General features: G+C 41.4%; 1 protein-coding gene across 2 annotated transcripts in view; it reads right to left on the reverse strand.

The window, feature by feature from the left end:
• LOC141793154 (storkhead-box protein 2-like) overlaps positions 1 to 25,472 on the reverse strand; it is a 66,387-nt gene that overhangs the window by 35,142 nt on the left and 5,773 nt on the right. The window contains exon 1 of one of the 2 annotated variants that reach the window (XM_074673643.1): positions 18,712 to 19,991. The exons of the other annotated variant lie outside the window; for it this stretch is intronic. Within the exon in view, the coding sequence (XP_074529744.1) occupies positions 18,712 to 18,928 (217 nt within the window). The 5' untranslated portion in view covers positions 18,929 to 19,991. Of the gene's footprint in view, positions 1 to 18,711; positions 19,992 to 25,472 lie in introns of those variants that run through there. 2 annotated transcript variants of the gene reach the window in all.

Raw genomic sequence — 25,472 nt, forward strand, 5'->3', positions numbered from 1 at the left:
TTTTCTCCCTCCCTCACCGTGCAATGCTCACAATCACACACACTTACACACTACACACACACACAAGCTGGTGGGCGGGCTGCCGGGAGGGTCGTCATGACAACGCATCCCAAGTTGCTCTTTGTTGGTATCATTCACACACACACACACATATACACATACACGCACATTCACACACTCTGCAAAAGATTGTGCAGTGTGTGTGTGTGTGTGTGTGTGCGTGTGTGTATGTGTGTGTAAGTGTGAGTGTGTGTGTCTGCACATGCTCTCTGAGCCGGTGTTGCAGTACTGCAGCTGGGTTCTGGTGTGACCCAGTTAGACACTGAGGCTGGATGTAGGACACACACACACACACACACACACACACACACACACACACACACACACACACACACACACACACACACACACACACACACACACACACACACACACACACACACACACTGTAGAACTCTGAACCATCTGTTATATAAATAAAGCGGTGCAGTGACAGTACATTTTTGTAATAAGGAAGCTGAATATTGTATGATTATCTTCCTCTGTGTTCTAACTGCTCATAATACAGACATGCTACAGACACGCAACAGACAGGCTATGGACATGTCTGTGGAAGCAAATAGGCTTCATAACTGTCTGATTTTTGACAGTCACTGACTGTTAAATACTGTAATGACAACACCACTGAATTCATAGCATTGTATTTTTTACTCTTACTAAAATGATGTATCTGAATGTATTCGTCCTGAATTCTTCAATTTAAAATGCAGATCCAAGAATTTATGAACTGAATTTGAAAAATTCATGTTGCTCAAATTCAGCTCCTAAATCTAGATCCAAAAATTCAGTTTGCAACATCTAGGATAGCAAGAATAGACAATCCAGCCTGAATGCAATCAAACAGACTTTGGCCTATCAGATTGCAGTCTGTTAATCATGTGATCCACACAAGAGGGGGGTCAAAATTTGAAAATTAAAGGTAGGGTCTGCAGCAGGGCTCAAGACCGCGACCAAAACGGTCACATATACAACCTTTCTTTTCTGTTTGTGCGAGTAAGAATTTCATCCGGTCATGTTTGTGTGAGTGCATATGTTTTAATGCTTCCTCAATCACAGTTAACATTGAAGACATTGTGGTTTGAAGCAAGGTTATAATAGTTAACTAAAATGAAACTAAAAACGCAAACTAAAATTTTAAACACATTGCAGTTAACTCAAACTAATAAAAACTAGAAAAGAAAACAAAAACGATAAGTAAACTGAAACTGTATCTTGTGTTCACAAAACTAACTGAAACTAACTAAATTTATAGACAAAATGTCCTTAGTCATCGTTTTTGACAATATTAACAGCCTTTAGGATTTAAATTAATCCGACACATTTTCCCAACCAATTTTACGACAGTTTTCAGCAGTTGTTAGTGCTGTACAGCACCATCATAGTGACTTACTGGAACGAGCTTGTTCACTGCATTGACTGGCTGTGCTCTGTGCAGCGACGAAACGTAGTGGAGCAATGAATCAAACATCTGTAATAGTTCAATTGAATGTGAGTCTGACTTTAATTGTATTTGAGTCTGCCTTTATTGTTACAGAGTCCAAGTTAATAATTATTTAAGCTCATATTATATTGTTTTATATACTTTATGTTTATATTATTTTTTGTAATTTATGTTAACATTATATTTAACATAACTTATGTTTATATCTTTATATTAAGTTTATATTATTATCTTGTGTTTAAGGCAGCAGCCAACAGTTCAGTGTCAACACTGACCGAGCAGTGAGCACTATGTTGGACTTGAAAATAAACAACATGACAAAATATTTACTTTGACCTTTTTGAATCCTGCACCTGGTTAATAAGGTATGAAAAACTAAAACTAAACTAAAACTAAACTAAAACTAAGCCTTGTTGCAAAAATCAAAACTAAATAAAAACTAGGTTGCCTGCTCTAAAACTGATTAAAACTAAACTGTAATGGAAAAAAAAAAGTCAAAACTAACTAATACTAAACTATAATGACAAATCCAAAACTATTATAACCTTGGTTTGAAGACACCCTCTTTTCTTTTGGCTTAGTCAGTTCTCCTCCACATGCACTCCCTCCTGTTCTGAAGAGAGAGCGCTGCCACGTACATGCGCAGCATATGCGCATCACACACCAAACACAGAATTTCACAACAACAAGCATTTCACTATCTGTAGTGATAGTAATAGCCAGCCTCCTCACATAAAGATTCACAATGCTCAAAACCCTCCTTATTGAAGAGGATGCTACATTAGAGTACGTCGGAACTTATGTTAAACAGATCAGGGCTGGACCACAAGATGAATAAAAACTTTAACCAGTGCAAGATTATAACTCGTGACATATGTTAAAAGTTGTTTTTTTTCATCAACAAAAAAAAACAGCTGATGTTCTGGCACATTCCTCATCAATGAGTGGTAAACAGCCTCCTGTCTAAGGGGCTGTTTACACGACAACGGTTTTAGGGTGAAACGAAAAAGTTTTGTTGTGTTTCAGCTTTGTGTTCACACGGAAACAGCGTTTTAGCCGACCTAAAACGCAAACTTTTGAAAACGGCCTCCAGAGTGGGATTTTTCTAAAACCCTCCCAAAACCGTTGCCGTGTTAACAGAAAGCCTGCGTTTTCAGTGGAAACGCTGACGTCACACTCTGCCTCACACGCGTGCATTCAATAGTACAACAGTACCGTTGTAAGGATCGTTGCAAACTACCGTGTTGTGCCTGTGCTGCTGAATCTGCTGGCTGTCTTTCAACAAAATGTGCATCTTATGCTCCACTTTTTAACTCAGTGTTCCCTAATACCGACCGTCTCGACTCTACTTTGGTGGAGATCTCCCCAAAGCGGCTTCAGGACAAGACAGTTATAGCACCACCTACAGGCCTGGCATGCTTACTACAGCGTTTTCAGTCCATCAGCGTTTCCGTGTAAACGCAGATTTTTTTCACTGCGTTTTCACAGCGTTTTAGCGTTTTTAGATGAAACGTTGTCGTGTAAACGGGGCCTAAGTGTCTGTGCGACCGCAGTCAGCATCTCTGGATCAAACCAACAAAGAGACGTGGATGTTTTTTGAGTTTTCGATACAAGGTGAAAGAATTTATAGCCCATGTAGACATGTTTTTATTAACAATACTATACAGATGTGCTTTTACTAACTTGGTTGTACACATGTGCTCATTGTTGTTGGTATGAATTGCAGGACACTTGAGGGGGGCTGGGGACTCCTGGGATTTTATGGAGCACCCAGAGTAGAGAGTGACCACAAGTGAAGTTAATGTTTATACCCAATAATAAAAAGAAGTAACTGTGTAACACCAATAACGCAAGTCAGCACTTACATTTTTAGAGTTGAGGTGTTTCAGTCGAAGTGAGGAAGGTAAACAATTAAAGGAAGGAAGGAAGCGAGATCTGTGTGTCTAACAGTTTCTCTACAGATAAGTGAAGGGGGGCTGATCACCCACTTGATGAATGCCAGTCACAGACAGAGACAGAAGACGGCCAGCAGCCAATCAGAGGGGGACAACACCTGGAGAGCCAATAAGAAGATGACTCAACCTACATTCTTTAGAAAAACTCTGTTAGTGACTATATATTGGTGCTGAGAGAGAGAGTCAGGGTCAGTCTCATGAACTGTCTCTGCAACATGTAGGGAACAGGGAAATGAGGCTGCACCAGAGATCCCTGTAAATGCATATTCTTGACATATTGTTAATAAATTTGTGTTCAACTGAGAACCAGGACGTCTCCTGATCCTTCCCCATCAACGAACTACGCGGAAAGAGGTGAGAGGAGAATGGAGTCAGATTAATAATTTTAGTGTATTTTGGTCAGATTGATAGCATCACATTTCCAATAAGAAGTAGTTTAAGTATTTGAGGAATTAAGAACAAAGACATCATTTGAGAGTGACAAACTATCTGTGAGGTACCCTGTCAGGATCGCAGTATGGGAAACTAACTGAGGTGAACAGTAAAAAGTACCCTGTAAGGCAGTGTGAAAATGTACCCTGTCAGGATAACAGTGTGGGAACATGACTTAGTGCACGGTTAAAGGTACCCTGTAAGGCAGCGTGGACAAAGTAGCTCTGTCAGGATAGCAGCGTGGGAAGATACTGAGCACCCAGTTAGAGGTACCCTGCAAGGCAGTTTGGGAAAGCAGAGTAGGAGTGACACTTAGATGTATGTCATACAACTCACCTCATTTCCAACAAAGGCACGAGTCCAGGACTTGATTTGACTTAAAATCAATATTAGAACCTGACACATAGGCCTCACCGTGACTCAGGCCCCATTTACAGGACAACATTTCATCTTGAAACGCTAAAACGCAGTGAAAAAAATCTGTGTTTACTCAGAAACAGAGAGGGACTGAAAACGATGTAGTAGGCATGTCAGGCCTGAAGGTGGTGCTATAACTGTCTTGTCCCGAAGCAATTTTTGGAAGATCTCAACTGTAGTAGAGTTGAGTTGATTATCTGGTGTATTGGGGAATACTAAGAGCAGAAGTGGACTAACAGCTGCACGTTTTGTTTAAAGACAGTAGATTGAGCAGCACAAGCACAACACGGTAGTTCCCGATGATCGTAACAACGGTACTGTTGTCCTGTTGTATGTGATCACGCGAAGCGGCGTGTGACGCAAGCCTTTCCACTGAAAACTCTGGCTTACTGTTTACACGGCACCGGTGTCGGCAGCGTTTCAGAAAAATCCTACTCTGGAGGCCGTTTTCAAAAGTTTGCATTTTAGGTGGGCTGAAATGCCAATTTCGTGTAAACGCAGAGCTGAAACGCAACAAAACTTTTGCGTTTCTCCCAAAAGTTACATGACAACACAAGGGACAGTGTTTTCAAATGATGTCACTGAAATCATTTTCTTAAAGTTCTTTTTTAGTCGCCCAAAACAAGTTTTTCTGTGTCAATGGGCAAAACAAATCAAGGCTTTAACTCTTTCTCCTAAAAGCTTCCCCCTGAGCATGTTTCCTCTGTGTGAGCATGCAGAGCAGACAGAGTTCAGACACATTTACATGTGAAAGACGAGCTCTGTGCCAGGCCCGCTCAGACTTGTTGAACTGGGATGAGCTGCAGGGGTTAAACTGCTGAGAAGAACCAAAGGAGGTGAAACTGGGGGAGGATGAACTCCTTTATTTTCTCATGTGGGCCCCAAATTAGCATCTTTTACAACCCCCCCACCCCACACACACACACCTCCAAGATGCAACAGGCAGCACACAGTTCAAATAGGAAGTTTCCAATCTGCAAACATTAATAGTTCATTTAAACAGTATTCATACAGCCATCCTTCCGCTAAGCCAGCTGTGCAACCCACAGTCTCAGTGAGGCAGTTTGAGTTCAACATTTTGACTGTTGACTGGTCAGACTGTGGTGGAGGATGGTAGTCTTGAACCAGTCTGAACCAGTCTGAAGTTTCATGGTTAGATTTTGTGATGAAGTTTCTCAGAGAACCAAAGTATTTCTGAGGACTTGTGTGCTTTTTGACAACAGGAACTAGGGTCTAAATTTGGTTTTGGAGTGATTGATCTACTCCTTGAAACGGCACAGCTCAGGGGGTGATACTTTCCAAAGGTCTCTGAGCTTTCAGTGGCGGGGCAACGATGGGTCACAAGAATCATTAAGTTCCTGGAAAAGTAATCCCAGGATCTTAAGGTGCTGGAGGAAAAGCACCTTAAGAGATCATGGGTGAGTGAGGGATTAGTAATGAGCCATGAGATACACTGAGTCAAGGCTTCCTAAAGCAGATGAAGATGCATGCAAATCAGCGACAGATAGGTCATCTCCACAAGTTGTCTGTCGGCACTGAAAGTATAATAAACTGATTGATACCCGGCCCAGCTTTGAGGGGCTGGATCGGACTGATATCCAAGATTTGGGATTGTTGCATCCCTGCTTAAATTAGTACCTGTGCTGACTCTGCTGTCTGCTCTAAGTCCTCCTTTTAATGCAACGATCCCACAATGCAGTGACTGCTGTGACTCACGAAGTGTGGGCAGCCACCCCCTGTTGGGCAGGAAAGGTACTACATATCAGGACTACAACTAATGATCTATTTTTGATGTCACCTAAGCTATGACTTTTTATTTTTTGCTTAATCACTATTTTGTGTTTAAACCTAATTTAGACTTCATTTAACACCAGTGGCTAAAGTGTATACAGTTTTAAAATCCAACCTGTGTAACTTATCCCATGGTGATCCATGTTGATGTTATTCCTCCTTCCTTTAATGTGGAATAATTAAACGGATGACTCAGTAATTGATACACTAAATAATATAATGAAAATAGTTTTCGTTGTACAAGAATCAATGATGATGGTCCAACAGATCAACGTTTAAAGCTAACATCGTAACTTCAGCTCATATTGCTAAAACGTGAATACACACACTTTTTAAACACACCTTATGATCACACCGCAAAAAAAGACACACTTCATACACATAGTTCGTTCAGTTCACACTAAATGAACATGTTATACAAAACATCATGGCGCCCCTCATCATGCACAGAGTACGCACTGTCAGTGTGAACAGGACACAAAACACACACACTATCTGTGTCAGTGTAAACTGGACCCAGAACACACACACTACCTGTTTCAGTGTGAACAGGACCCAGAACACACACTCTACCTGTGTCAGCGTGATCAGTGCTCTTACAGTAATTGGAGCAGTGATGTCAGAGAGGGGTCAGTATCAGAGGAATGCAGAGAATAGAGAAAGGAGCTTTGCTTTTCACATCTGTCGAGTCACTCTGACAGCTGATTGGTCAATGGAGGCTCCTCCCTAATCCACAGACTGATGCTGCAAATGTATTATAAGAGCACAAGGTGCAACTCTGTGCATGTGTGTGTCTGGCAGTAATCTGTAAAGCCAGAGGTCACCAGCTGGATGTGAACATGAACTCCACAGTGTACAAAATACTAACTGTAATAACAAAATCTACTGCTAAATGCAGAAAATCACAGTGAGTAAATGAAAAAAGAAAGAATGTGTCTTAAATGCTGGCATCGTGAGGAAATATTTGTCTGTTAGGGGGGGAACACCCCGAACATGGCACCACCCATGGATCTCCCATGGAATCGCCTCATAAACACTCACCCACCCCAAACTAGAAACATGTCCAAGCAAACACCTGAACCACTGGCTAAAGGCCTTTGCAGGCCCAGATTGGTTTTTTTTGTCTGAAATAATTATTAATTATAAAAAAGATTTGATCTCATGATATGTCAATCATTTTTGAACACTGATGCGGAAATTTTCATCCATCATCATCTGTTACATGTGTGTGTGTCTACCTCAAACATATCACCTGCTGCTGCTCAGGATCAATTGCTTTGCAGAAACTGGTGTTCTTTTTAATATGTCCAGTTTATTTTACAATCAAAAGAAAAACCAGTTCAGCAAATTCATGGTGTCTTTGAGTTAGGGATGCACTGATAGCAATCATGGTATCGGTGTATCAGTGCCCCTCAAAGCTGAATCATTGCTAGTAGTGGGAGGGGGCTGATCCATAGAGCTGATCCAGGAAACCAGTTCTGTGCCTTTTTATTTACTGATACACTTGGCTTCTTGATTTGAAATGTTACCTCTGATGCACTTTTTGTTTTCTGCTGCATTACCAGTCAACAGGGTATGAATATTTACAATTTACAAAAGATTTTCTGTACATTCTAAAGGATTGCTTTGCTGGTTATTTTATAGTTTAAATAAATATCAACTTCAGTAATTCCATCAATTATTTTTTTTGCCTTTTATCCCAAGCATCACCAGTCACATCCCACAGTAGGGCTTGGCAGTTATTTTTTAACACATGTACTGGATCAGTATCAGTATCAGTCAATACCCAAAGCCCAGGTATTGGTATCGTAAGGGTGAGCGATACAGCCTTAAAATTTTATCACAATATTTTTAGGAAAATTTGCGATAACGATATTTATGACAATAAGGGGGTAAAAAAACAAACAACTTATTACTAGTGGTTGCTGCACCTGAACATAGACTGTATATAGAGTGGACAGTGTGGCTCTGCCATTTACCATTGTATGGCTTTGAAGCCAAAATACCCCCATCACAGGCGCAGCCATTGTAGCAGTTATGCAGCTAGAGTCTGCACATTAGAGACGACGAGGGATTCTGGGAGAATCTGAGTGGAGCTGGGTGACAAAAATATATATATTTTTTTTCTTTAGAGAGTCTAATCACTTCTTGACTCTACCTCCCAACATGTTTTACAATCCCCCCAAAAAATACACGAGAACAGCAGCTGTCAACCATTGTTACACATGATGTAAAACCTTGTTATTGGCTAATGAAAATAAAACGTTTCAGAAAAAATGAGGACTTGAATACAAGGCAGCTAAATAATATCTTCAAATCCCCACAACAATCTGACGTGAGAAACATTTCTATGAGGAGTATCAATCTTTTAAAGTTTGACCACAGCCCATCTGGAATGGCTGGAAAGCCAGATTTTTTAACCTATACTGCAGCCAGCCACCAGGGGGAGCAGTTTTTGTGGAGACCTCACTTCGAGCCCAGCAAGCGGACGTCCATTTTTTTTACAGCCTGTGCTTCTGAAAAACAGCATTTTTGTTGCACACACAGTATGGCAGCCACTTTTCCAATCATTTACTACACAAGCTTGAAATGTAAACACATTTAGCAGGTCAGAGCCAGAGGAAATCTGACGTTTTGGAGGAGGAAAAGTTAATCTTGCAGGCAAAAAACTTCATAATTCTTTTTTTTTCTTTTCCTCTTTTTTTTCTTTTTTTCTTTTTCATAATTCTATACAACACAACACATTCTTTCTATAAGGATGCTAACAGAAAGGAGAAGGTATGTACTGAAGGGGCCGAAGTTTAAGGAGGGCCAGGTGAGTTTAACATGCTAATCAATTACCATGAAAGTACCTCCACATCACTGAGGTAGCTCCTCTTTTAGGCTCTAAATCCTCATGTGAGGATGAAGTTGATGCTGCCGTGCCACTTCTGCTCTCAGCCATTGTTGTTTTGTACACAGCAGGGAGCATCATACGTCATTGTGCCTCTGCACTGTAAATATCACAAAATGACACATTTACATAATCAAAAAAATATACCAGTATCATCATTGATGGTATGATATGGCACACCCCTAGGTATCAATATTGATATTGGGACCAGAAGAGTTGGACAAGTGCATCCCTACTTTGCCTGATTCTTTTTTCAGATTACAGCCGAATAAAAACACAATTTTTCCAATCAAGGCTTTTTTAAGAAGCACATTTGTTGCACATAACACACTAAAATCAAGTAATGTGATTACAGAAACAAAAGCTAACAGAGCACTTTGTGTTTTGTTTCTCAACAGAAAACTGGAATGGACTTTTGTTAACATTCATTTTTTTTTTTTACTTGAAACCGTGTAAAAAAACATACACACCTTGTAATTAAAGCACTTATTGGTTTTGTTTTGTTCATAAGTCGATTTTTTTTTTCAAATTTTAATCTTCCATTTAGTCTTTGTATATATGCTGGGTTGGAAAAAAAAAGTTACAGCTTTTCTCCAGCAGAGATGTTTTTCTCTGACTCTTATGTGATTTGCTTTATTTATTTATTTATTTATTTTATTTATTTATTTATCTTATTTATTTATTTATCTATTTATTTATTTTTATTATTTTTTATTTTTATTTATTTATTTATTTATTTATTTTGGGGGGGGGGGGGGGGGGTATAAAAGTCTGTAGACATCATCTATACATCATCATTCAATACAGTCTGGTGCTTAAAAAGTAAACCAAAAATGGCCAAAAATCACAAATATTGAAGAATTTCAATTGAAATTGATTCAGCATCTAAAATTGTTAGAGAATTGGGACAAAAGTGTAACTTTCTGGCTCTAATTGTTTTGCTGCAACATTATACATTATAATGTGCTGACTTGAAATTCTGGGCAAAATTGTGCAATGATGTGCTGCATCAATAAACTTGAGGATTTTCATTAACAAACATTTTATTCACTCACACAAAAAGCACACATTCTATGGTGGGAAAAACAAGTATAAAAGGTAAAAAAAAATGCAGTTCTAAAAGAATGGAAAAGGAAAAACAAATTTTGAAAAAAAATAAACTGATTTCATGGGGCCCTAGAGTGGTTCAACTGGTCTTACATCTGTTCTGATTGCTGTGGATCTGGCAGAACCTCTAACATCACATGGCACCTGGTGTAAACAGTAACCTGATGTTGACAGTCTTAACAGCAGCCAGAAGTACGGACTGATGAAAGAAGTCTCTTAGTCCCGCCCTCTCCAAGGGGCTCAGTTTTTTACAACTTGTTACTACAAAGTTATCAAACACAAATAATCTGCACCAATACGAGTGTGGGCACCCTGTAGCTGTCTGTGAAGAGGAAAAAGACCCGCCTCTTTGCTTCATCCTAACCTGAGTGAAACTTGGTTGACTTCAGCATTTCCAACATGGCACTCATCGGTGATGGGCTTCATAACTCTGAACCAGTAACAAATGGGTGATGTCACAGAGACTACGTCTGCGTATTATACAGTCTATGATTGTATTAAAATAAACCCAACAGGATTCATTTTCTTTACGTAGACTCAAAGCACAACAACTGTTATGTGCCAATGATCTGCTTTCAGAGTTTTAAACAGAGCAGGCTAAGACCGTCCTCTTTGTTATACTGCTAACACAGGCCCAGGATCAGGACAGGATGAGATCCAGGCCCATCTTACAGGCAGCACTCAGCCTGATCTGGTTTTAACCCACCTTGAGCAGAGCCATTCAGAACACTTAGCAAGTTACAGGGACAAGGGAAAACCAGAACCAAGACCTCAGTCTACATCTGGTTACATCCTCAGAATGCACAAACCTCAAGATGGGCTTTAAATCTGTCACCTGCACGGTGAAGCATTTTACTACTCTGTGTGTGTGTGTGTGTGTGTGTGTGTGTGTGTGTGTGTGTGTGTGTGTGTGTGTGTGTGTGTGTGTGTGTGTGTGTGTGTGTGTGTAACAGACAGACAGAGTGGACAGAAATAGCCTGAGCTGCTGCAGGCTCAGGACTGCAGGGGGCGGACCTTCTAAACCAGGCCAGAGCTATGGATGATATGATTGGTCAAAATACCATGAAAGGAGGAGGAGGGGGTCTGCAAGTGTGAATATGTATGTGTGTATAAGAAAACAGGGCAAGAGAAAGACCCTTTGCGCCTGTGCATGTGTGTGTGTGTGTGTGTTTGCACATGTGTGTGCGTGTGTGGCAGCCCTGAGCATAACTCAGCAGATGGAGAAAAGGAGGAGCTATGATCACATTACAGGAGAGGAGCACCCATTACATCAGCTGGTGTGTGTGTGTCTGCGTGTGAGTGAGTGTGTACATGTGTATGTGTGTTCCTAGGCTGCAGCGCAGTGAGGGTTAATGAGTTCGGGGTCTAAACCTCAGCTGTACATGCACTAAAATCAGTTGGAGGAAGAGGAAGAGGAGGAGTGTTTGCTCTGATGTCATAACCAACAGTAAAGCAAATCAAGCGAGTATCAGAGTGTCATCAATGAAGAGGAATTTTGATTTACAAACCATCAATCCCACTAGTCCGCGAGCATCAATCACACAACACTGGGGGGCTGATCTTTCTATCTTAGTTTTTTTAATAAAGAACCCTTGACTGTTCATCTGTGTATGTTCATTTCAGTTACTTGTTTCAAAATTATTCACGTCTGCAGAATAAATTGAGCTGAGAGTGGGATAAACGAGCATTAACAGAAATCGAGGAGGAAGATTCAGTTCATCATGATTTGGATTTTTGCCATAATCGCCTCGCCCTTTGCTGTCCTACGAGGTTAGCAGATCTGCAACTGTGAGAACAAATTTGTAGCAAATTTAAAAACAAAGCCGCTTCAAAATAGGTGCAACTACAAATGTAAAAATTCGCAAAAATGAAATAAAAAAAAGCAAAAATAAACACACACAAAAGCTTTTAAACAATTGTTAAAGGGAGACACTCCATTCATAATTCTAAAACAGAAGCACTCCAGGTCTGTAGAGGGCACTCTGATAAATACTTTGTCATAGACTGGAGGAAGTGAGAGAAATGAGTACTGCATACAAGATTCTTTATACTGCATACTGCACACTAAATACTACCTGATGCTGACTGAACATGACCTACTGCCCGGTGCATGCTGCATACGTATCTGGTGTATTTGAGGCTGAACAGCCCTTGTTGTGGGAGAGTTGGATAGAAGTTGACTCTACAGAGTCATTTCTGACAACTGACCCCAGAAAAACCAGAGATCTTAATGCTGCTCACAGTTTGACTTTAAGAACACTAACTCGTCTGAATGAATGTTAAACAATGCCTTTATCACATGTGTGCCCAGCACACAGCAGAAATACACGTTACAGTCTGGTGCAGAAACAGTTTGAGTCTCTACGGCTTATTTCTCACTTCATGCCAAATCGACAGGCTGAATTTATTTACAACTCATCTGTTTATGTCAGATTAAGGGTTCTAGTCAGGAGGAAGTCAAGGCCTCTTTGAGTGACAGGTGGGTGTGTTAAGGCTGTTAGTCAGGTGGCTCTGCTATGGGAATAAATGGAGTCAGCATTAAGGTGAGCAGGGTTCAGGTTAAAGGTTCCTCTGGCTGTCTGAGCTCCAGAAGAGCTCAGTGTTGGTACAGAGGTGACTAATCCTGACCTGCTGGAGCAGATCTGCTGTTGTTAGTAAGAATACACATGTGACTATGACACACACACACACACACACACACACACACTGAAGTCTAAACAGCACTCCTCTCTCCAGTGATCATTGTTCTGACACACTGCTCCTTCAGTCTACTCTAAACACATGATGTGCATGTGGATAATCCTATGTCAGAGCTCCATGGAGTGACAGATAGGGATCCTTCAGCACTGTGTTTAGATACTTTAAAAACATGTCACCCATATCTATCTATCTATATGACTATATATATCTATCTATCTATATGACTATATATATATATATATATATATATATATATATATATATATATATATATATATATATATATATATATATATATATATATATATATATATATATATATATATATATATAGTCATATATATATAGTCACATTGCACATGTGATGTGACTATCGCATTTCCCCCATTTATTGGAGAAATGGAAAAAAAAGCAACTGAAATTGAAACCAATTCTATTTTGTACAGAGAAATGGCCTCCTGGATTCCTTTCCTATACAGCAAACTTCTTCATTCACAGATAAACCCCCTTAGCCTGAATTTAATGGTATAATAGAAACACAATGATTTCATTGTGAGTCAAACAAATTCTTCCCAAACAGAGCTATTCAAGTCATCTGGTAAATATTCTTCTATCTCTAATAATGCAATGTATGCATGCAAACCCCCCAAAAATCGCAATGTCAGTTTTTTCCACTATCATGCGTTTTTCCGTTTTGGTTTTAAAATAGAAAAACAAAAAAACAAGTCTTTTTTTTTAAAAAAAATTTTGCTCTGAAACAGAATAACGAAAGAATGAACCGTACACAGATTCCACAGGAGCTTGTGTCTGAATTGTGCATCATGGCTGCTGCTAACGACCAACCGGAGCTTGAAGAGTCTCCCCTCTTGCTGTATGATGGCAAGTTTTTGGTTTATAAACGTGCTAAACAAGCAAATGGTTTTGCGTTTTTCCAAACTGTACCGAAAATGTACCGAACCGTGACCCTAAAACCAAGGTACGTACTGGACCATGATTTTTGTGTACCGTTACATCCCCGTCATCATCTTTTATTCTTTTGTGTCCTCTGTATCATTCCAAAGTGTTTTTTCACCCACTCACTGTGCTCCTCTGAGGTTCAGAGGCCATACGCAGACTGGTTCATGGACAATCTGGAAATCAGCAGGAAGATTGGTCCGCTGTTGTCAAAGTTAGATATTTGATAACTCTCATAGATGACGACAAACAGTCAGAATGAAGGGACACTCAGGCTGAGCTCTGCTGGAGATTATATGTGCAGATTAACATCAGGCTCAGCGGGTGGATTGTAGAGTACAGGTTTGATCATTTGAATAAAGTGATAAAACAATAGAAATAAATAAGGCACAACAGACACACTGTGATTTCCCCTCTACGGTTAAAACTTTTCCAGCAGACTGATTCTAGTTTGACTCAGGGAATACACTGTTTACAGCAGTCTGTCCCTCCCAGACACACACACAGGAAAACATTTTCACTGTAAGATCACCAAAACCTGACCAAGTAAACTCAACCCTTACGCTTTGAAGTGGGATGTTTCAGCTGTTTTTTGGTGGCTGGATCATTCAGCGTACACATTTTAGAGCTAAGCTCAGCATCCAGCCACTGTGGGTTCAGCTGGGGTTTCTCATGTAGGCTCATGGACAGCCGTGTTGAGGGGAAAGAAAAACTCTGGAAAGTACTGATCCCAAAGCTTTAGTCCTTAACTTGGCAGTCCATTCCTGTATGACACTTGTTTTCTGCTCCTTACAGTGTCTTGTCCTCTCTGAATCAAAACATACACCCCCTAAAGTATATTTGGAAGAATACTTCCCACTTGTAACTACCGCTGATCATCTCAAAGGGATGGTGATACCAGGTGTAAACAGGGTGTTTCATTCAGACCTGCTCATCACATCACATCACATCACACAGGAGCGAGAAGACCCCACCCCCCCACAAACAGAGATCTGTGTATGTGTGTGTCTGTGTGTTTGTGATGATGAATCAGAGTGTGTATTCCGGTCCGTCCTGCTGAGAGTTGTTGGTTCTACTCCAGAGTCTTTCTGCTGTTACTAGGAGGCCAGAGGAAGCTCTGCTGGTATGCAGCTGAGTTGACACACAATGGAAAATATCCCATTCAAACTTGAACCAAACCCCCACCAGATCCATTCAGCCCCTTCTCTCCTCTCAGCCAATCACAGACACTTAAACCAACTTGAAGTTCCCACACTGCTCAGCTCGACCAGACTCCATGCTCCACTCGCTGAAAGACCAGCAGACCTCTGTGTGGAGCGTAATGACACATTGATACAGAGGTATGTCCAAACAGCAGTTAGATAAGCTGTATGTGTGGAGAGCCCATGGTTAAACTAAGTGACTACCACAGAGAGAAACACAACCATTCTGATCACACATCCTCAACACTGAGGCAATGAGGTGGTGGCTCATTGGCTCCAAACCTTTCCTAACTCTAACCTAACCCTAACCTGACAAATGACCAACCCAAACCTTGCCAAACCCTAATCTAACATAATGAATGGGGATGCACCAATCCAACTTTTCTGGTTCCGATGCCGATACCTGGGCTTTAAGTATCAACCGATACCAATCTGATACCAGTGTATAATAATAACCTGCATGCCCTTCTGAGGGATAAGATGGTAATGTTCTAAGTAAAAGGAAAAAAAGTATATGGAGTTACTGAAGTAATATCTATTTAAACTATAAAATATCTAAATGTTTACCAGCAGTTTAATTAATTAGAATTAATATTTAATTGATTTTTTTTTCCCTGTAGACTGGTAATTCAGCAAAAAACATGAAAGTGCATCAGAGGTAACATTCCAAATCAAGTGTCCAAGAGCACAAAAACAGCACACAAAAAACAAAAGGGAGAAAGCTGGTTGCCTGGATCGGCACCATGGATGGACCCCTTCCCACTGATACTGATCCAGCTTTGAGGGGCACTGATCACCGATACCTGATACCAGAATCGGTGTCATTGGATCCCTACTGATGACCAACTCAAAACTTACCTAACCCTAACCTAGCCTGACTAATGACTAACTCAAACCTAACCTAACCCTAACCTAGCCTGACTAATGACTAACTCAAACCTAACCTAACCCTAACCCTGACAAATGACCAACCCAAATCTTTACTAACCCTAACCTAACCCAACCTGACTAATGACTAACTCAAACCTTTACTAACCCTAACCCAACCTGACTAATGACTAACTCAAACCTTTACTAACCCTAACCCAGCCTGACTAATGACTAACTCAAACCTAACCTAACCCTAACCTAGCCTGACTAATGACTAACTCAAACCTTACCTAACCCTAACCCAGCCTGACTAATGACTAACTCAAACTTTAACTAACCCTAACCTAGCCTGACTAATGACTAACTCAAACTTTAACTAACCCTAACCCAGCCTGACTAATGACTAACTCAAACCTAACCTAACCCTAACCTAGCCTGACTGATGACTAACTCAAACCTTACCTAACCCTAACCTAGCCTGACTAATGACTAACTCAAACTTTAACTAACCCTAACATAGCCTGACTAATGACTAACTCAAACCTTACCTAACCTTAACCTAGCCTGACTAATAACTAACTCAAACTTTAACTAACCCTATTCTAGCCTGACCAATGACTAACTCAAACCTTACCTAACCCCAACCCTGACAAATGAGTGACCCAAACCTTTACTAACCCTAACCTAGCCTCACTTAGGGATGGGTACCTTTCACATTTGAAATGATACGGTACCGATGCCCGGTACCTGGTGATTAGAACCAATAATCAAAGGTAACAATTTTCTGCACTTTTTTGTGATTATGTGGTAAGAAATATAAACTTGTTTAGCAATTAAGTAAAATTCTTTCAGAAATTCATCATTTTTATTCCTCAATATTTTATCTTGCAGTGCTGTGTTCATGTTCGGCATGGAAAATCACCTACTCTTCCACTCCCTCACAGTCACAAGGATACATTCAGGTACCTAAACATGGCACCTTTGATTTTACATGAATTGGTACCCTGTACTTTTGAAAGAGTTTGGTCGGTACCTATAAAAGTACCTAATTCGGTACCAATCCCTAGCCTCACTAATTGAAATGTGTATTCTGAAAGCTTAACACCGAGACAACTGGACTGTTTATATTTTGTGATGAAGCCTCATGGATGAGAGGAAAAACATCTTCACAAACTCTGAACAGTCCAGTTGCCTCACTTTGGAGCATTCAGAATAACTCTAACCTGGATGATGAGAATTAACGTGGACACAGAAAGTGTAGTTTGCCACATCCCAATAGAAGTACTGCTCTTTATACATTTTTTAATCTAAGTGCAATTTTTGAATGAAAGCCCAGTTATTTTTGTTTGTTTGTTTTATGAGGTTGTTTAAAAGTTATTGATATTCCAATTAGAATAGTACAAAATACTCGTGAGAAATACAAGTTTATTGCATTTAAAAAGGTGTTTTGCATTAATATGTTATTTTTACAGAAGTGATTAATCTGGTCTCAAATTAATATCGTCAATAATATCGGTTATTGTCAACAACTGTGGGACATGTGTCGACTAGCAAAATTTGTTATCGGGCAAGGCCTGACAAATGATTGACCCAAACCTTACCTAACCCTAACCTGCCTAAAGACTGATCAAACCTTTACTAATCCTATTAACTAGGCTAACAGCTAAACCAAACCTTCCCTTGCCTCCACCTAACCTGACTCACACCTAACTCAGGCCTTACCTACCCTTAGAATGACCTCCAGTAACCTCGCAGCGTCACAGCCCTTTGTGCTCTGATTGGTCAGTTCTATCAGAGGGGCGGAGGGGGTAGAGCCAGGGGGCGGTTTTTGCAGCATGGCAGTATTTACAAAATCACCACATTGAATGGTGCAGACCAAGCGAGTTTGCTGATTGCCAAAACTTCACCGTAAGGCATTGATAGCACTAATAAAATGGCAGAGTGTTGGATACGTCCTTTTGTATTGGACCCCGAGTCAGACCCGGACGGTTCTGCAGCTCAGGAGGAAGAAAATCCACCTGGACACAGATCATCTCAGGACGCTTCAGTGTGGTGAGTCAAAGCGGTACTGTAACATGTATAGTTTATACGTTTATACTTGGCTCTTGGTGGGTGTATCCCTCGGTAGTGGTTGTGTGACTAACTGACATCACAGAGGAGGAGCTGCTTTATCAGATTACTCCAATAAAAAGAAAGGATCCTTGTGTCATCACGAAGGTCGAAATCTCGCAGCCAGCTGGCAATGACCTATTTTCAGAGGCATCAAATCTCGTTGTAGGATATCGGAAAAAATACAATATTTAATTTTTTGAAAATTCAGGGGGTGAAAGGTCTTGTTTTCAAATGTATTATATTATATGTAAGTATTAAATCAGGGATCAGCATGATATGTCCCCTTTAACATATTCACTGAACACATGTCTGAACTCTGAGGCTACACCGGTCAGTCTCTTATCCACAGCTGACGGGCGTTTGCTGCTGTGTATTTGATGCTGTGTGTGTTAACATGATGGATTGCCCAGAAATCTACAAGTTTTGGTGTCACTTTCTGGAACAGTGCATGATCTTGGAGAATATTCTGTCCATGCAGCCTCTGCTCAGGTTGCTAGTTAAGCCCAGCAGTGAAGTCCTGCCTCCACATCCAGGGTCTGCAGTGCTTAAAGCAGCAGCCTTTAGGCTTCTGATGCATGTCATCCTCCTCTCACATCCACTGACCTGTCCTCAGAACAAACAAACCGCACTCCTTCAGCCTCAGCTGACCCTAGTTAACCCAGCTCACTCAGAGCTCACACACAGATTCACACAGCCAGACCTCTGTTGACCTGAGCCTGTGTTTAACCCACTTCAGCGTGCATGTGTGTGAGCGTGTGTGTGTGTGTGTTGCAGTACCTGGATGTGTGTATGCAGGCGGGCTCTGACACATATACTGTGGAGGATAGCGGTGTCTCTTGCTGTGTTTGTGGACTCTGTAGTCCTTCTCACTGCGCGAGCGGCGGCTCCTGTGCGGCTCCACAGACGCTGCAGGAGGCAGCAGGCGCTCAATCAGGTCCGAGCTGGGCCAGGCCCGCCTCAGCCTGCTGCTGCTGCTGCTGCTCGACTTCTTCATCCTTATCGCGCTGAGACAAGCAGACGGGCAGCAGATCTATCTACAAGGCTCAGTCACACAGTTTCCTCTGACAACTTCTCAATCTTTGGGTCGATCGTCTGACCCCGGGCTGCAGGTTCACAGATCCTCACGTGATTTCCATCCTGGAGCGTCAGCACAGATAACTCAGCTGATCAGCATCAACATCCTCCATGATGGGAAAGACAGAATCCACTCAGTCATGGTCACGTCACTGTTGACATGACCCAGAGTCCACACAGAGGAGTCAGGAGGGGACACGGAGCAGAGAGGGACAGCAATGGTTCACGCCAACTCTGCACACACACACACACACTTCACACACTCTCACACAAAAACACTGAGACGCTAACACACACGAAGCAAACAGATGCTCAAACAGCCAAGTTGTCAACAGCAACCCAGAAGCTAGCTGTTAGCTTAGCACGCTGCCCAGCATCAGTTCTTCCTGCTGTTAGCGTTAGCAGCAGCGGAGTGAGGGCGAAGAGGACGGCTGGAGGATCCCTGGGCTGGGGCGGGCCAGCGTGGACCTCAATCTGAGAGACAAAGCCCCGAGCAGAGAGGGAGGACGGCAGGAGGGAAAGGGGAGAGAAGGAGGTGGGGCCGCGCCGATACAAAAGAGAAGAAACGAAGCGGCTCAGCCAGCGGAGGGAGGGAGAGACACGATCTCCCCTCCACCTCCATCCATCCACGACCGCTCCTCCAGGACGCCGTCACACACACCAGCTGTTGATCCTCTGGGAGAACAGTCTGTGTGTGTGTGTGTGTGTGTGTGTGTGTGTGTGTGTGTGTGTGTGAGTGCGTGTGTGTCTGTGAGAGAGAAAGAGGAACAGTGTGTGCAGCTGGGTGAGGGGATGATGGCGGACATGTAGAGAAGAGAAAACCATGAAAAAGAAGCGTGGAGTCAGGACAAAGGGTTAATCCAGAGCGGAGCGAGCGCTGCCTCTCCTTTGTCTGCTCGTCCGTCCGCTCGCCACTCTCTCTCCCGCTCTCTCACTGCGCGCTCGCTCTGTCACTCAGTGTGTTGTTGTGGGAGAGGAAGAGAAGGGAGGAATCATGTCAGTCAACACCCCAACCTTCCCCTCCCCTCCTAACCCCCAAAATCTGAGCCCTGCTCAGCGAGCCTGTAGCCAGCGGAAACCTACCAACATCTTTGCCTTTATGTGTTTCTGTGTGTGTGTGTGTGTTTGAAGTGCAGCTGGATAGCAGCCAGGTCCATGAGCCAGCCAATCAGCACACGGCTCTGGAGTTGGCTCTCTAGTTAGCAACACACAGACCAAATGCTGCAACAGGCAGCAACACAGGCAACACAGCAGCTCCAGAAGGAAATACACTGTCAACAAGCGGAGACCTCTGCAGACTGCAGGTCCCTGAGTGTCCACTAGAGGCTGTTTCCAGCAGGAAGTCAGTCCCCATAGAGCTCAATGCTTCAATGAAGCACCTGATTGTTTTTTATTTTTTGCTCTTTTCCAAACACTATGTCCTTTTTACTAGTCCTGCAGCAACCAAACAGTAAATGATTGAAGTGAATCAAGCCCACAAGAAGAGTAATGATCAGAACTACAGTTCCACAAGTTAATGAGGGTAGGGTGTACCCCACACAGGACTATGCTTGTGCTGACTGTTATACATAGTGAATTCCGCAGTAATTTGTTGGGTTATTTGTTACTTTCTCTGTGTTTTTGTGCTGATTAACATTATCATGGATATTTAGAGCTGGTGTGTAATATAACTGGACATCTCCAGCCAAAGATGCTGTAATGAAAAAAAGCATTCCTAAAACACTGTTTCCACCAAGTGTTCAGTTCAGTTCATCTTGGTCTGGCATGTATTTTGTCACGTTTTCATTGACTAAAACTGGCAAAGGTCCCCAAATTTCTGACCTGTACTATCCCACTTTTTGGTACCCTTCTGTTGGGGTGTCAGACACCAGAAGGTGAAGCTAGAAACACTGCAGCCCGTTAATGTGTAGAAAGAATTACTTCCTGTGAGACGGTGGCTGCTGTACTTCTCCTGGCAGAAGGGATGTCCTGATACAGATTTTTTGACTTCCGATCAGATCCAATTTTTCATGATATGTCTTGCCGATACGAATCCAATACCAATCCCTTTCTCTGATAAATCCCGTACTCCATTGGGTTATTCTGTTGTAAATGACAAAGCATATTTTTTGTATCAAACTGAGCCCTCACTCACTTTACAAATGTTGCAAGACGCTGTTTTACTATCATTGCTTTACAAAGTAGTACCACACAGCAGACATGAATGCAATGTGGTTTGATTTACAGTAACGTGTCTCTGTATCGGATTGGAAAACGCTGTCAATTGTCATTCTTCTATTCAGCTAATGCTCACTTGAGCTAAAGCTAATGTACTATGATCTCCATCGCGTTGAGTGCTGGTGATTTTTAACGGGTGGTTGTTTGTTTCAAGGTGTTCGGTTTAATTCTGAGGGTCTGAACAGGAGGCATGACTTCATCTTCATTCTGTTTGATTTCAGATCCTCAGAGTTGTCAGCTGCTTTATTAACACACAGTGTTGGGAAGGGTGTGTTTGATTTAAACTCCCAGCCTGCCCTGTTTGTAGAATAGCTAGCTGTCATTTTTCATTAGAATAGGACATTAATTTCAAAAGCAAACTCTGTGCTATTTATCGTGCTGTAATACAATAAGTAAAATCCTAATGTCAATCCTAAATCTAGAAATAATGATGCCAGTGATGTCAGTTAGACTTGAAAATCAATCCTTTGAGGAAGTAGTAAAAAGACAGGCATCAAAACAAAAGAAAGCTGCGTTTTGTTTTTGTTTTTTGGTTTGGTTGTTTGTTTGTTTTTTTTTGTTTTTTTTTTTTGTTGTTTTTTTTTTTGGGGGGGGGGGATCTTTTCTGTGATACTATGAACAAGTTATTTCAAATCGTGAGTTCACCCAACTGCCTACTCACAAGTCTGTGATACAAACCTTTTTACATGCTTTTCCACAGTTAGACAGAAGGGGGCAGCATGGCCCACTGGTTCTTGTACTGCCTACTGCCTTATTATGCAGCTAGTGACAGATATGCAGGTGAACACTGACTCGCTTTCTCTCTGACACACACACACATACACACACACCATCAATGTGAAAAAGTGTATATAGTGGGCTGGAGGAGACTTGAAGCCCCACAGATGAGGACGCTGGATAACTTCTTCTAATGTACTGTCACCACCTAGTGGACAAACAGGCTAACAGGCCCACACAGGACTTAACATCACTGACAGATTCATGATGACATCACCAGAAAAAGAGCCATGTGACCGTACCAGAGATGGAAATGATGGCTTTATAAAACCAGAAAATCTTTAATGTTTCTGTTTTCAGTTATATTGAACTAATTGTAATGACCAATTTGATATTCAGTGATCTGTCTAATTAATTATTTTTAGGCAGAGCAAATGCACAAAGTCTCTGAATCAGATTAGTGAGGCATGTGTAACTGGCACTGACCACTTCTTTTAGCAGTAGTGTTAATAGACTTTTTATTGTGTAAATTCTTTTGCATGGAAAAAGTGTAAACATGCAGTATGCTACTGCCATTAATATACAATTAATTGTGAAGTATTATTATAGCATTATTATTATATTGTTAGCTCTTGTTCATTTGATGATTATCTGCCTGTATCCAAAGTTTAGTCCAACCATTTCCTTATTCCTAAACACACCAAACCTAATACAGAGAGCACTAAGTGAACTTTGACAAAGAGCTCTGCATGTCCCTTCATAACAAAGCAGGCAGACTCACTACACCATCTGGAACAGTTTGGAAGTTTAAAGTTTGTAAAAATGGCTCAGATTCAGCAATAAAGAGATGTCTCTGGGCCCAGCAGCAAGGGTGGTCCTACTCATTGGTGTGTGTGTGTGTGTGTGTGTGTGTGTGTGTGTGTGTGTGTGTGTGTGTTTGCTTAAGTAACAGTGAACATCACACAGCTCAGACCCAGTAATGACATTAATTAAAGACAAACTTGGAAAGAGCCAAACTAACAAAACAGAGAGAGGGCAAGGAAACCCCACGCCTGCAGGCACACACACACACACACACACACACACACACACACACACACACACACACACACACACACACACACACACACACAGATGTGTGACAGTCAGAGTGATTTTGTTCCTGATGAAAGACTCGGCTCAATTACCTAAAATCATCTGCCTGAACACGACCAGGGGTGAGAGGGAGAGTGTGTGTGTGTGCGTGCGTGTGTGTGTGTGTGAGAGAGACTAAAGACGCCACATAGTTGTGGTAACTTGATCTGCTGAGTAATGTTAGGAGATGTCTCTGTACCTCTGAGCTAAACACACTCACACACAAACACACACAGACATTGAGGAAGACGAGCAGACAGAAGGGGCGGAGTCAGACATTATGTTTTATAGTTCAGTTAATGTGAACACATCCTGACTTCCTGTGTGTGTGTGTGTGTGTGTGTGTGTGTGTGTGTGTGTGTGTGTGTGTGTGTGTGTGTGTGTGTGTGTGTGTGTGTGTGTGTGTGTGTTTGTGTGTGTCTGAGAGCACACTAGAGAATGTTATACTAAGTGTGATGGACACACACACACACACAGAAAAGTTAGTGAAGGTGCATGTGAACCCATGAGGTGGTGTTGTGTAGTAATGTCAGCCTGTTAGCCACAGTTAGCTAGCACTCCTCCAGCATCAGGAGTGAGGGAGAACAGAGACAAACTGATGCGCACACACACTCTTTTTCCTGGCTCTTAGTGAGTTATCTCAGTGTATCATTCACTCTGATCACCAGTTCGTTCTGTATGATAAACTGCTGCTCTTACTGCTCCAAACAGCCAATCACAAACCAGGGGGAGCGAAAAATCGACGTTTGTTAGGTGACGTGGACACAGAGGACGTATTTTGAGACAATTGTTTGTGCATCTGCATTGAATTGCCAGTCAGCTTCACTGTAGATATTCTTTGTCACAATAGTGTAGAAATATTCCACTGGGGGCGCCAAGGAGAAAGGGCTGAAACGATTCCTTGAATAATTTAAGTAGCTAGATTACAAAAATGATTAGGAAATATCCTCTGCTCTGAGGAATTGTTTCATTTTTTAAAGGCTCGATGTGTGTCAACCTAGCTACTTTGTGAATACAGAGTAACGTTTCAGACCCCTCTGGCAACTTTTTTTTTTTTTTTGTTAAAGGGTCTACAGCAATATGTCATGTGACTTTTCCCTTTACTTTAACCAAAACACCCACTGGCTCCTTGCTCGCAGCAGTCACTCTCAGCTAGGGCTGCACGATTATCGCAATCACAATCACAATCACAATCGCAATGTTAGCACATGCAATTATGTAATAGCAAAAGAGGTTATCGCAATAGCAATCGCAATCGCAATGTCAGCACATGCAATTCAGATTTTTCTCCATGATAACCAAGCAAGTCTGTAGACTCATCATGACACAACTTTTTTTATTAAATCGCAAGCACAATCACAATCACAATATTGTCCACCTAATCGCAAGTCGCAGCTTTTCCCCAAATCGTGCAGCACTACTCTCAGCTGCAGCCAGAGCAGAAGACTACATACAAATCAATTGTGCTTTTGTCTGTTTCTTTTGGGTCTCTTTAGCTGGTCCCTAGCCTGGATAAAGAAGGAGTATTCATATTTGACATAGAAAAAAAACAATGAATCAATCAAAGAAAGTTTCAAACACTTTAAAGTGTCTGATTTCATTCCTTCTGTCACTTCTACAGTGTCATTCCTCACATTCCTTCAAAAACACAGCCCTGCAGAGTGAAGAAGATGAGTATATCAACAACAGAATAATTATAATAATACAGCCAGCTGGGCAGTTCTCAAGATAAAATATCATGTAGTACTGGTGCTTAATGTGCTAGGATACAACATGTACCATAATTTTAGTTTGCACTCTGCAGAGACTCAAAATCTAATCAAGAATACATCATCCACATAACATGTCTCGTTTCTAGTCAGATCCCATGGAACTTAATATATATCACCCAAAGTCACTTTTTTCATTTGTTTCAAACAAGTTTTCATTTTGAAAATAACTGCTCCTTAACTAAATAAATACACGTTTTATTTGATTACTATTATTTTACTACTATTTCATTACTTCGATGGCATTTTCTTTAAGGCACATTTTGGTGTAGAAGAGTACCAAAAAGTGGGACAGTACGGGTCAGTAATTTGGGTACCTGTCCGAGTTTTAGTCAAAGGAAATGCCACAAAATGCCACTGCTTGGTGGAACCAGGTCTAAAGCTTAACAGCTGAGATAATGTGCCGATTTGTTAATTTTTTTTTTCAATTTAACATATTCATTCTTTAATATATAATCTTGCAATACTGTGTTCATGTCCAGTATGGAAGTTGCCTCTCTTCCACTCCCTCACAGTCACAAGGATGCATTTAGGTACCTAAATATGGTACTTTTTGATTTTACATGAATCAGTTCCTGGTACTTTTGACAAAATTTGGTCGGTACCTACAAAAGTACCTAAAAGGTA

Source organism: Halichoeres trimaculatus, unplaced genomic scaffold (assembly GCF_033239565.1).
Source record: "Halichoeres trimaculatus isolate MK-OKI-2021-1 unplaced genomic scaffold, fHalTri1.1 fHalTri1_scaffold_7, whole genome shotgun sequence".
NCBI lineage: Eukaryota > Metazoa > Chordata > Actinopteri > Labriformes > Labridae > Halichoeres > Halichoeres trimaculatus.